The sequence below is a fragment of the Salvia miltiorrhiza genome, chromosome 7 (assembly GCF_028751815.1).
Source record: "Salvia miltiorrhiza cultivar Shanhuang (shh) chromosome 7, IMPLAD_Smil_shh, whole genome shotgun sequence".
Classification (NCBI taxonomy): Eukaryota; Viridiplantae; Streptophyta; class Magnoliopsida; order Lamiales; family Lamiaceae; genus Salvia; species Salvia miltiorrhiza.
In genome coordinates this window covers 27,425,215-27,438,462 of record NC_080393.1, presented here as the reverse complement: position 1 = coordinate 27,438,462, position 13,248 = coordinate 27,425,215, and the positions used below count along the sequence as shown (strand labels likewise).

The window sequence follows — 13,248 nt, the reverse complement described above, 5'->3', positions numbered from 1 at the left end:
AACCCATGCATTGCCTCGTGCATGGCAAGTAGCCTTTGGCAGTCGGAGGTGGTTGACCTTCTCAGATATTGTCCGCCAAAAATGTAGACAACTGCTCGACAAAAGAACTTCAAGCACTTCAAAATCGTGCATTCCCCTATATGAAGGTATTTGAAGCAATGATAGGCGGCAGTGTCATACGCCAATTGCCAGAATACTTGCGGTGCATTTCTGGATCAGTGTGAAGCCCAGCCGCCCAATTGCTTCGTCGCGTTGTTGAAAGTATGGATCGACCTCCACCACAGTCACAATGCACAAAATGAGAGACCGCCTCATACGAAAACGCTGGTGGAAAAATGAATCACCGTAAACAGGCTCGTTGGCGAAGTAATCCCAATGAAGTCGATCTCCACCGCTTTCACGATCACGGAGAATATATCTCCGTTTCTTTTTTTCATTAGGAGGATCGAAATTAATAGTACTCGCCACTTGCATGAAGATGGAGGCAAGATGCATGAAAAAGGCTTTGAGATTAATATCTGGATTAGGAAAAAGAAGATGATCTTGATTGGGAACTTCTTCGTCGGATGAATTCGACGAAGAATTGTTGGAGGAAGATATTTTTTATGAAGAATTGGTATGAATTAGTGGAAAATAGAAGATGAATGGAGTATGTATTTATAGAATAGAAAAAAAAAAACATAAAGAGCCGTTGAACGGCCAAAAGGAGGAAAGAAAGAAATCAAAAATTCGGCTGTTGCAAAATTACAGTTCAAATTCATTTTTATTTTTTTTTTTCTATTTTTTTAAGGAAATTTGCTGATTGGGCCGTGCATTGTACGCGTACAACGTTTTCGCCTTCGCACTGGGAGCGGACGGGAGGCCCAAATGCGAAGCAAGTGGGCGCAGTATTGGGCTGGGGGGGCGTGCGTCCGGTACGCGCTAGCCTCCACGCCCCCCAGTACGGATGCTCTTAAGACCCTCCCTTAATGGATGGACGTATAAGTGAAGTCATCAACTCTACAATAGTGATGCATGACAAAATCTTTTCTCTAAGGGGCCGTTTGATTTGCAGTTTAGGATTGATTAGGATTAAAATTATCTTGAGAAATTAGTGTGGATTTATATTATTTCATGGGTGTTTGATATCATGGCTACTTAATCCTATATTATGTTTGATATCCATAGGATTATGTTGGATTATATTATCTAATACCAAAACTATCCTCACATAATTTTAAAAATATCATGTGTGTCCACCATTACTTGGGCATTTGCATCGATATGCGTAAGGAAGGGTAGCAGAATTTTTATCCAACTTCTCAGTATTAAATTTATCCGAGGGGGATGGGCGGATTATTAGTATGGATTAATTCCACAAAATAGCATGGAGAAGTAGGATTAAGTAGGAGTTGACCATATTAATTGCACATGAGATCAAACATCACACTAATCTGTATTAATTTAATTTATCCTACCTATAAACCCATATCAAACAGGCCTTAAAGATATCAATTTATATAGATTTCATAGTGATATGATAAACAGCTGAACATTCTTTTCTCCATTGTCCGAAAGTCGATCGCGTATGGGACAAAATCAATCAATGGATTGGAATGGAAACGGCTAAACCACAAAAAGTCGAAGATCATTTCATATATTTCATTGGAGGAGGAAGAGGTAAAAGAAACAAGAACTTCCTTAAAGCTCTTTGGATTGGGACTGTTTGGTTGATCTGGAAGTATAGGAATGAGAGTAGGTTTGAGAACAAGAATTGGGAGGTGTCCAATCTTGTTAATGAGGTCAAAGGGAGGCTTTGGAGCTGGAACAAAATCTTCCATGTTGTCGAGTTCAATGTTTCTTTTACTTTGTGGTGCTCTAACGAGTTCGCACCACTTGTTTGATGTTTTTGGTACTCCTAGTACCACCCCAGTTTTTTAATGAATTTTTTATTGATCAAAAAAAAAAAAAAAACTAATATTACCATAAATTTTCAGAAACAAAAAAGTCGAGCAGAGGTCTTCATGTGTGATGTGTCCATTAAGTCAAAGTTTCGGTGCCTCTTTCTTGGCGAAGCATAAGATTCTCCATCATCAATTTGGCTCCCACATTTTCTTCCATCGATCACCTTTTCAATTATGGAGTTTCAAACTTACTTTTTCAAATTTGGAACCCAATATCTCTTGTTTTCTTTGTTTTATGCATGCATGTACTAAACTAGCTACATGTGAACGTGGCGGACAGATAAAAAAATAATGTAGGAGGAGATGAAATGAAAAATTTACGACGACAAGAGGTGCTTTTTTTTTTTAAGAAAATAAATACCGAAAAAAAAAAAAAAGAGTGAAGCCTAGTTGTAGTACATTTGGGTTATAAAATTTTCCACCCTTTCACACTTCAACTTTCTTTTGGGCAGAAAACACGCATAAAATCATTGCATTAATTTACACACCTTTTCTTGTTTTTACTTCCCCATACGCACTGAGCCACTCACTTCATACACTCATTCTACAATATTATCTGTCACCACTAATTCCGGAAAAAAAAACAAGAAATTGAACTCAAATATGGGCTCTGGAGACAATCTCTTCACTGTTGTGGCAAAGAACATTGATGTTCTTGCTATGTAAGTATCATATAATTTTCATTTTTCTTTCACAAACACACCTATATTTTTCTCTTTTATTTTAAATCTTACTCTTGTAATGTTGCTATCTGATCAGGCCTCTGGTTTCTCTTGTTTATCCTCTGTAAGTCACATTTTCTTCAGTTTCCACATCCATTACTTAATCTTTTAACAAAAAATAAAAATAAAAAAAATCAATGTCACACTATATATTTGAAATATTTGGGTGCAGGTATTGTTCAGTGAAGGCCATCGAGACAAAATCACGCACAGATGATCAGCAATGGCTGACATATTGGGTCCTCTACTCTCTCATCACCTTGTTCGAGCTCACATTCGCCAAACTTATCGAGTGGTACATACAAAAAAAAAAAATACAAGTTCCTGTTTTTTTGGGTTTTTGTTTTGGGTAGTGATGAGTTGAAGTGGATGCAGGTTTCCCATTTGGTCTTACGCGAAGCTGGCGGGTGTGTGCTGGCTGGTGCTGCCGCACTTCAACGGCGCCGCCTACGTCTACGAGAATTTCATCAGACCTTTCTACAAAAATCCGCAGATTAAAATGTGGTACGTCCCCAGAAAAAAAGATGTTTTTAGCAAGCCCGATGATGTTTTGTCTGCTGCTGAAAAATATATTCAAGAAAATGGACCTGAGGCTTTTGAAAGGCTCATTGCCAGGGTAATTTCCATCATACATTCTACTTTTAATTGGTTTCATTTACGTGAATTAATAATGAGTAGGTTTTTGAGATTATGTAGGCTGACAGAGAGGCAAGGACCAGGAGAAGCAGCTACTCCATCTTCCATGATGATTATGAGTATTAATTCATGAGTTTTGTTTAAGCTTTCTCTTAATTCTGACTCTGGTTGTGTGTATGTGGACTCTGTGTTTTCACCGCCTTTGATTGTTTGCTGCTAAATTTTGAGCTGTTGTAGATCAATGTTTGTTATCTTTATTTAATGGAAATATTTATGTTGTTTGTTGGTGTGAAATGGAGATATGGATGTTAGAAACTCAAGAAGGATGGTTTGATTAAGTGTTTCTTATAAATAATCACTTTACTTAATAAAAGATCAATAATAGTCCCAAAATAAGAATTATATTAATTCTAATTTTTTTTAATTATTTTATTCTAAATTAGAGAGGTGGCCACGGTTCCAAAATTTGGAACCGGAACCGAACCGTGAAAGCCCCCTCACGGTTTCGGTTCAAACCATGAACCGGCGGTTCCGGTTCCGGTTCCAAACCGGCGGTTCACGGTTCCAAGTTCCATTTGGAACCGTTTTTTTTCTTCTTTTTTTATATGTTTTAAAGTGTTGATTTGAAGTTTATAAAATGTACAAAATGTTAAACTATTTATTTAGGTTGTAAATGATTGAGATTTAGTATGAATTAGATGTGGGAATGAGAATTGACCATTTTATTTAGATGGTAAAGGGTTGGAGTTACTATAAATTCGATGTGGGAATAAGAATTTGAGATAGATAAAAGTAAAGGATATAAAAGAAGCACATGAACTTATGATTTTTCAATGCACATAATTCCCGCATCGAATTTTTACTAAACTTCAACCATTCACAACCTAAATAAAATGGTTAATCCTCATTTCTCATCCTCACATCTAATTCTTACTAAATGTCAACCATTTATAACCTAAATAAATGGTTTAACATTATTTATATTTGGGGTTATTGTCGTAAATTACATCAAGTTTGCCAATTTTCTGGTTTATATCATGAGCTTTTTTTTTTGGCCAAAAAATACATAAATTTATGATTTGTTGGTAAAAATCCCACGGTGAGTATCTCCGGCGAAATCGAAACTTATGTGTCATTTACGTGGATTATGTGGCACTGACGTGGCATTTAATTTATTTGAGAATGATGATGTGTTGACACTCCCCCACCCACCCACCCACCCACCCCAGCAGACCGTCCCCTTTCCCCCCTTCCCAATCCCCCTCACGCAACAGCTGCCCCTCACTCCCCACCTTCTCTCTCCCTCGGTCCTCCTCCTGCCGTCGCCACCGGACGACAGCGTCATCGGCGGAGCCGGCGGCCCTGCCTCATCTCTCTTCCCCCTTCGACCTATCTCCCTTCCCTCATTTCTCGCCACCCTCTATCACTCTCCTCACCGCGCCCAGCCGCTACCGTGCTGGCGATCTTGGCCGCCCGTCACCATCTTCTCCTGCCCGGCGTCGCCGTCCAAACGCCCTTTTTCCTTCAATTCACGGCGAGACAACATCCACAGATTCCATTTCATCTCAAATTTTCTCTCTGTTACTCTAATTCCACTTTATTTTATTTTAGATTAGGTAAGTTTAAAGCATCTGATTTGTGAATCAATGTGTTGATATTTGGGTTTTCGTATAATAATCCCTGTGAGAGGTTTGTTGGTTGTGTTAGAAAAATAGAAGAAACTGTATTTGAAATAAGGCTATGAGATTTTTACCTTTTCAAGTTTAGGAGTGAGAAGAACAAGACTGGATTCCCCCACCCCCCGGCGGGCGGAGCCTTCCCCTTTCCCCAACCCCGCTGCCACCACTTCCCCTCTCGATCTCTGTCGCCTTCACCCAAAGTTTTTCAATTTGCAGATCTATAATTGAGCATGGTGAAATTGGTGGTTTTGGTTGAGTTTTTGAAGAAATTGCTGGTGGGGGAGACAGTGAGAAAGAGAGAGAGGCGGTGAGAGAGAAATAGAGACAGGGGATGGTTAAGGGATGAGAGGGCGGCGGCGGTGGCTACGCTACCGTCGCCGGAGAAGGAAGAAGGGGGAGGGGATGTGCGTGTGTTTGTGTGTGTCTGTGTGTGTGTGTGTGAGAGAGAGAGAGAGAGAGAGAAGTGTGTGTATGTGTGATTTGGCAATTCCGGCAGCCACCTCAGATTAGTTTGGGCGGATTTACAACTTATGGGATATTTAAGAATCAATCATAAATTCATGTATTTTTTGGCAAAAAAAAAAGCTGATGATATAAACCAGAAAATTGACAAACTTGATGTATTTTACGGCAATAACCTCTTTATATTTCATACAACACTTCAAAATATAGTATAAATTTTAAAAAATATATAAAAATAAAAAAAATTGACGGTTCCACGGTTCGGAACCGTGAACTGCCGGTTCGGAAAAATTGGAACCGAAACCGAACCATGGAGCCACGGTTCCGGTTTTGATTTGGAACTGTTGACCACGGTTCAGTTTGACAGCTCGGTTCTCGGTTTCGGTTTTTTTGGGCATCTCTACTCTAAATATAGTTATACTGTAATAAAGATTAAAAAAAATTAATGAAAATATGAATAAAAAAGAAATTGGAATCGTATTGATCATCAATATATACACTGACTGATCTTGATTCAATTTAATTTATATTTTCTCCTAAAAAAAATTTAATTTATATTTTTGTTGATTCGAAAGACGGCTTTTCCTTTCCTCGGCCAAGTCCCAACCCCTTTGGATCCGGGTTGGTCCATGCTCAGAGGTTTTGAAACAGAGAAGGGAACATGATCGTATTCGTGGGTGTTTTTTTTTCTCTTTCCAGATTTTAACTTTTTGAAATAAAATTCAAATTTTAAATTATTAGTAAACATTAAAATAAAATAAGAAAAATGATATTTTGATAAAAATATTTATAATTGATGAGTTTTTATTTTTATAATCATCATTAATTTTTACTTAATTAAGCAATACTCAAACTCAATTTGTCCTATTACAAATGTCCACTTTCCATAATGAGATGTCCCATAACAAATGTCTCATTCCTTTTTTGGCAACATATTCTTTCTTTATACTTAATATTTAAATAATTTCCACCAACCCACTTTATCTACTAATTACATACTCCCTCCGTCCCAACAAAGATGCTACATATTCCTTTTTGGGTCGTCCCAACGAAGATGCTACATTTCTAAATATGAAAAAAAATAAAGAATTTTAATTGCAGAATTACAACTAATTAATCACTCTCTTATTATTTTCCCTCTCTCCTATTTTATCACTTTATTACTTTATCTCTCATACTTTATCAATTTTATACTACACACTTAAAACACTAATCACAACTCCTTAAATCTCGTGCCGAAAATAAATGTATCAACTTGGCTGGAACTGAGGGAGTATTTCTTAATCTTTGTACCCAAAAGTAATGGGACAGAGGGAGTATTATATTTGAAAGAATGACTAATCTGTAGAACATGGTGAGATGAGTTATAATAGCCAGTGTTAGTACATGTGCAATGCAATAACACCAAATGTAACAGATAATGTAACAAACAAAACACCAACAATGATAACTCAGTTTAGTGATATAACACCTATGTTAGGGGGCTCGCCCAGGGAAAACGAAACTATATGAAGTTAAGATATACAAATGACTTACACAATAAGAGTCTCTCTTACTTAGCCTCTATATATATCTTCCCAAAACCTGGATATTAAAAGCTAGACAACGATTAACTTCCTAGGCGTAAACACCGGTGAACACCACCTAATCTCTCGATGGACAAAAACCAAATAAAGAAGAGTTTATAACTCTTTTACAATGTACGCTCGAGTGTATAACTCTTAAACACTCTTCTACTAGTATAAAAAAAAGCAGTTAGTATAAAGAAAAATATTGTATCAGGAACTGTACTATAGACCGTAACAAGTCCAGGGGACACCTAGCAAGAACAATAATTCTCAACTACATGGTGGAAGCAATCAAGCACGAATTTCCCCAGCCATCTTGAATGAAATATGGCTTCCTTATATAGACTTCACACCTCCAATCTTCTCTTATAGCCCAAATTAATCATTTCTTAGTCAAAGATGGAAACACGAGTTCTAGCTTGATCAGGACTCTGCTTGGATGATTTTGATTTATCAATATGATAATTATTCTTCAAAAATAAGAGACAATCACATGGATGATCTTGATCTATATATTAATATGATAATTATTCTTCAAAAATAGGAGACAACCGCATGCTACATAATAATTTCGTGGACTATCATGATGAGTAGAAGTATATTAAGACAATAATTATACTTCTAGTAAGAGATTTGTGTTTATCCATAAATATATCACTTTTTACAGGTATGTATTACCACATGTATCAGATTTGTGTTTATCTGTTAGGTCCTGAGGGTTTCGAATAGGTGTATGGGGGGGGGAGAATACACCTATGGGCTATTTTTAACAAATCCTCAATCAGAGGGATCTCAGTCAGAGATCAAAATGAAACTTTACATGCAAACAAAGACGCCTGTTTTACTGAAATCAGTTTTGACCAAACAGGGTTGACGACTGATACTGAAAGCTCTTCAGTAAAGAGTTATCAGTTAAGTTGCTGGAACTTAACTGATGCAAGTAAGGGCTTCAGTCGAGTTTGCTAAAACAGAGATGATAACACTCTTCCTGACTATCAGAAGATAGATCAGTCAGACTGATATCATACGCAGCGGAAATTAAACTTAGTTTCGCAATAGCCTCGGTGGAGCACGTTGTTGGTTATTAGGTTTCTCTTTGCAGTTAATCAGTGTTCAGTTTATCAATTGAAATAACACAAGTAAGAATGTAAAACTGAAAACTGTAAACAACATAGAGACTTTTACGTGGTTCGAAAAACTCATTTCCTACATCCACGGTTGGTTGATCAGACCAACAATCCACTTCGCAAGTGCTTAACAGGTGCACTGCAAACCAAATCGTGTGCTTGCCGGGTGCACACAACCGTACCACTTAAGAAAACCCTTCTTCAGGACCCACGCTTCACTCGCGTCGGATTTCTCTGCTAGCACAACCCGTGCTAAGACTTCTCACTCAGAGTCAGAGTACCTTCCTGAACTCCGAAACACTCAAACACTCTTATGGGGGGAGGTTTGAACGAGTGCCAACTATACTAACAAAGAACAAGTTCTTTGAAGCAAGTTTGACCTTTGGCTTCTGGGTAAACAGAGGTTTGCCTAAGGTCTAAGAGAATGTGTGTAATCAGCAGTGACTGATTTTGGCTTTGGAATTCTCTTCTTCGATTCAAGCTTTGGGGAGGTTAAGCTTTAGGCTGAGTAGCAATTTCGGCAGAGCTTCAGCTTATGTCGTTGAATCGGTGAAGGTTGAAGTGATCCTCGAGCGCTATTTGTAGGAGAACTCTTGAATAGATCCATTGGCGTAGATCGTCCTCAAGATTTCTTCCGTTGGAGAGCAATTCGAATTTGGGCTGAGGCTTCAATCTTCGAGGTTCCTTGTCTGGGTGGAAACGACTCTCTTTGATGGACAGGAGATGTGACGTCTCTGAAAAGTAACCACCAGATAGGAATGACCTCTGCAGAGATAAGATCCTTAGATCTCTGCATTTAATGCGACTGTACTTTGTGAGTACGTGGCTTCCTCAGAACGTTGGAAGATCAGTCCGAGGAGGAATATTCAACTGATACTTGACTTTAGTATCAGTCCATTGTGCGCATTAAGTAATCAGTCTTCAACTGATTCTTCAACTGATACTTCAGTTGGTATCTGCAGTCTTCAGTCTTCAGTCCTTCGTTCTTCAGTCTTCAGTCTTCGACACCGCAAGCTAAACTAGAAACGAACTCTAACACTTGAGTTCAAAAACGATTCTAGTCTATTACAGTTAAGACCTATGAATTTTGGTATCATCAAAACAAGGGTTAGGATATTCCACAAGGTTCCCAATAATTTCTCCCTTTTTGATGATGCCAAAACCACACAGCAGTTCTAGACAACAAAAAGACTGAACTCACAGCACAAGTTCTAAAACTGGGGTGAAAACAGTTCCCCCTAAACAATAGAACCTAAAAACTTGTACTTAGATTTAAGAACGAAACAGTTCTAAAATAGAACAAGGAGAAGATAGAAAAACATAATCAGAGCCTGGACAAAGAGTCATTGTCTTCAGGTTGAGATCAATAAGAAGTTCTTTTCATTAAAGAAAGACTGATAAGCCATCAGTCTAAGTTACAATTTGGAATCTGAAAAGAACAATACAGAAGACAGCTAAGAGACTCACGGTTTCTGATTGTATAGCTTGAAGACTGCATTCCATATTTCTCTAGCTTCACTGGAGTCTGGATGCAAATTCCAAATCTTGCATATGGCTCTGAATTCTTTCTTGATTCTGTCTCTGTTGACTCCATTCTTAATCCTCGGTGGAGTCACAATCTTCTTCTGAGGATCAAGAATGCTTTTTCCATATTTTCTTTGAGCATCTTGCATTTGAAGAACTAAATCTCGTTCTTGCAGCTGCAACAGAAAATACTTCCAGGCGTCATTCTTGTAATCCCTGTCACCTTGGATGTTTGCAAAAATCATCCATTTGGTGTAGCATTCCTTGGTTTTCTCCCACCAGTCGTTCAACTCAGACGGTATCCATTTGTCTGGTCGCTCAAACTTTTCCAAATATGATACTATCAGTCCATTCTTGAAGTAGTGTTCGAGCTTTTGACCTTCCTTTAGAGTTGATACGAAGTCGAATTTCATCTTCTTCAGCTCTAGCTCATTTGAGGAGCTTTCTCTGCTTATCTTTCTGTTGAGTTCGACTGAGGCAAAAGTAGGAGCAACCTTTGAGATAATCTCTTCAGCCCTATTTTCAGCCCTATTAAAGACAGAGGGGATCATTTCCTCTTCCCTTCGGATGCGCTTCATTATATCCTCTTCCCCCTTTTTGGCATCATTAGGAGGAAGTCGACTTTTCAGCTCTTGAAGATCACTTAACATCTTTTGAAGGAGGGCAGAGTCAGGGGACTCTTGAGGTCGTTGGATTTGCCGTTCCACTTGCGCGAGTCGTTCGAGGATAGGTTTTACTGTCTCTGTAACGAGGTGTTTGACTGCAGTTTCAGGCATGAACGTCTTCAGGAATTCAATTTGCATTTCACTGATCTTCTCAGACAGCTCAAGAAGTTGCGTCTTCATTTGAATCTCTGATTCAAGAAAGAGTGTGTACAATTCCTCGTGATCCTTCTTAATTTTGGGGATACCTTTCGTTGGATCAAACATTTCCGTCTTGTACTTGATAAGAGCAACTTCTTCAGCCCCCATCCGCTGTTGGAGCTTATGGATCAAGTCGGCATGATAGATCATGTCTGCAGTTGCCTGTTCCTGGACTTCTTCGAGTTTCTTCACAAACTTCTCTCCATAAATGTTCTGTCGTTCGAGCTCATGATGAAGTGAGTCGATTTCAAGCTGTTGATCGGAAAGATGCTCAAGCAGTACATCCATCGGTTTTTCTACATCGTCAAAAATCTGTAATAGATTCCTGTGCGGCCGATTGTGTTTCCAGATGGTAAGAAGCTCGTCAGTTTCTGCATCTGAATCAAATAGAACAGGTCCTTCTGCGCGAGGAAGCTCTACATGTTCTATTGGTATGTCTGAGTCAGCAGAAGAAGTCTGCGCTTGCTGACGATCTGCATGAGCTTTGGATGTGGATGCCTCGGCTTGACTCGTTGGAGCAGGGCGCTCCGCTCTTTCTTCAGCAGAAGAGTGAGAAATTGACTGCTCTTGACTAATATTGATGCCTTCAAGAGGAGTAGGCTCATTAGTGTTCAAGCGGGGTGAAGATGAAGGCTGAGGAGACTTGGAGATGTCTTCGACTCGTCCTTCAGAAACTGGGTGATCAGCATTGTCAGCTGATCTCTGTTCTGCTTCTGACAATAGTGTATCAACTTCAGTGACGCAAGCCTGGTCAACTTCAGCAGGAATTGTTGGAGGAGTTCATGGCAAGTTCGGCTGACTGATTGAATCAGTCATTGGTTGTTCAGCGGCGGCAGGATCAGCAACAGATTCCGCCGGTTGAGCAGTGTCGCAAACTGGAGAGCTGAGAACATCAGTTACTTGTTCGACAATGAGGGGCTCTTCAAACGCCTTTGACGTTCCAGCATCGTTGTTGAGTGACATGAGATGTCTGAAATGTTTGGAAGAATACAAATAATTCATGGCAAACTTGTCAAAGTCATGAATTACATCCCAAACTTTTTCAATTTGAAAGAGGCTGATCAGGGATGTCTCTTCCATCTCGAATGAGTCTTCGACTTCAGAGCTGTGAAGACTGTTGATTCGTGGGCATGGCGCCGTCTTCAGGAAGGTATACGTGAGAAGTCTATGAAGGTTCCGGTAGACTTCTAATGACGTATCGAAATCACCAATTAGACGACGGAGGTGATTTGTAGCATTTTGTTGAGCTTCAATCTGAAGTTCAACTACTTCCTGAGTACCTTTAACAAGAAAGACGGGAGCTGGTTCTGGGACAGCTTCCATGACTGCTTTGCCTTTGAATTTTGGAGATGATTTCCAAGGCATCTCAGTTGGTCTCTTGGAGGGTTTCTGAGGGAGGATGGAACGGAATCGGCGGGGCACATTCGTGCGAGCAGGAGGATTTGATGGCGGTGAATCAGGGCCATCAAAATCAGATGATTGTGGAGAAGAGATATCAATTACCTTCGTCTTCGGAGAAGGTTTGGATTATCTTCTTGCCGGTTTGAAAAGACGAAGACTATCTGTGAAGTCAATCATCTTTGACCATCGTACAAATCTGTGCTCCTTTGTTCATTCGATGATAATCTGGGAGACCTTGTTCCCTTGTCGAACCATCGTTGTCGGTCTCGTGTTGTGAGCTTCATTGTAGAGAAGCTTCAGATAAGCTTCTTCCCAGTTGTAGGACTCGTTCTTCAGAAGAGCTGCCATAACATTCTTCTGAGGCTGAGAAGCTTTGTCGGGAGTTCCGGTTGCACCTATCCAACATTTCTGGATAATCTTGCCCAGCAAGGCATACTCTGGATGAAGAAGAGAAAGAGTAACTTGACTTTCCGTTGACTCGGATTCATCCTTTAGTGCAGACTTCAGAGTCTCATTGGCTTCCTTATCAGTCAGTCTGGAGAAGGAAGTTCCACTGTTCGGGAGATTGAACAGTTTTCTGACAATCTGAGAGACGTTGAGAGTCTCTATAACACAATCTGTCGAGGTGATGACAGTGACTTTTGAGATGAGCTCTTCAGATTTGTTGAAACGAAGGTTGTTGTAGAATTCTCGAACAGCATCATCGAGCAGATATTTTGGTTCGCTGGTGACGAACTTAGTCCATCCGTGCCAGTGGAGAATTGTCGAGACCTTTGCATATTCAGGCTTCTTCTTGAAAGATTCCTTGTGCACAAACTGTTCATATCTGACTTCTTTCTCGATCAGAGCCTCCTTCTTGTTGTCATTCTGTAATACCTCGTATATTTTTATAATATTTTTATTAGTATTTATATATTTGTTAAAGGAATTAAATAGCTTGAGATGCTATTTAATTATTTGAGTATTATTTACTAATGAGTTTATTGGTTTAGTAATTAAGATTTATTACTAAATCAATAGTGTGAATAATATGAGAATATTTATTTATCATTTTCTTGAAGGTGAATAGTTCTTGATAGACTAGAATATGGTTGGCTTCATTAAATCTTTGTAATTGAAGAATATTCATCAAAATATGTTTTTAAAGCATTTTCTTTGATTCATAAAAATTATTTAATTATAGAGTTTTCCATTTTTTTAAAGTTCTTTTTCTAGAATTCTAATATATTAAAATAAAACTTTATATGTATGAATTTTTGCCCAAATGGGCTGGCCACTTTAGAAATGGAATGGGAGTTCCATGTTTCCTAATTGTAAAAAGTT

At 38.9% G+C, this 13,248-nt stretch overlaps 1 protein-coding gene across 2 annotated transcripts; it reads left to right on the top strand.

The window, feature by feature from the left end:
* The first annotated feature begins 2,170 nt into the window (after positions 1-2,170).
* LOC130995771 (HVA22-like protein a) lies at positions 2,171-3,595 on the top strand. Of its 2 annotated transcripts, XM_057921182.1 has the most exons (5): positions 2,171-2,605; positions 2,703-2,729; positions 2,838-2,960; positions 3,041-3,281; positions 3,362-3,595. In XM_057921182.1, the coding sequence occupies exons 1-5, from the start codon at positions 2,547-2,549 to the stop codon at positions 3,425-3,427; spliced, it is 516 nt and encodes a 171-aa protein (XP_057777165.1). In that variant the 5' UTR covers positions 2,171-2,546; the 3' UTR covers positions 3,428-3,595. The 2 variants fall into 2 exon arrangements, with proteins under 2 accessions (XP_057777165.1, XP_057777164.1); XM_057921181.1 differs by having other exon boundaries at positions 2,385-2,605; positions 3,041-3,595.
* Positions 3,596-13,248: the final 9,653 nt, after the last annotated feature.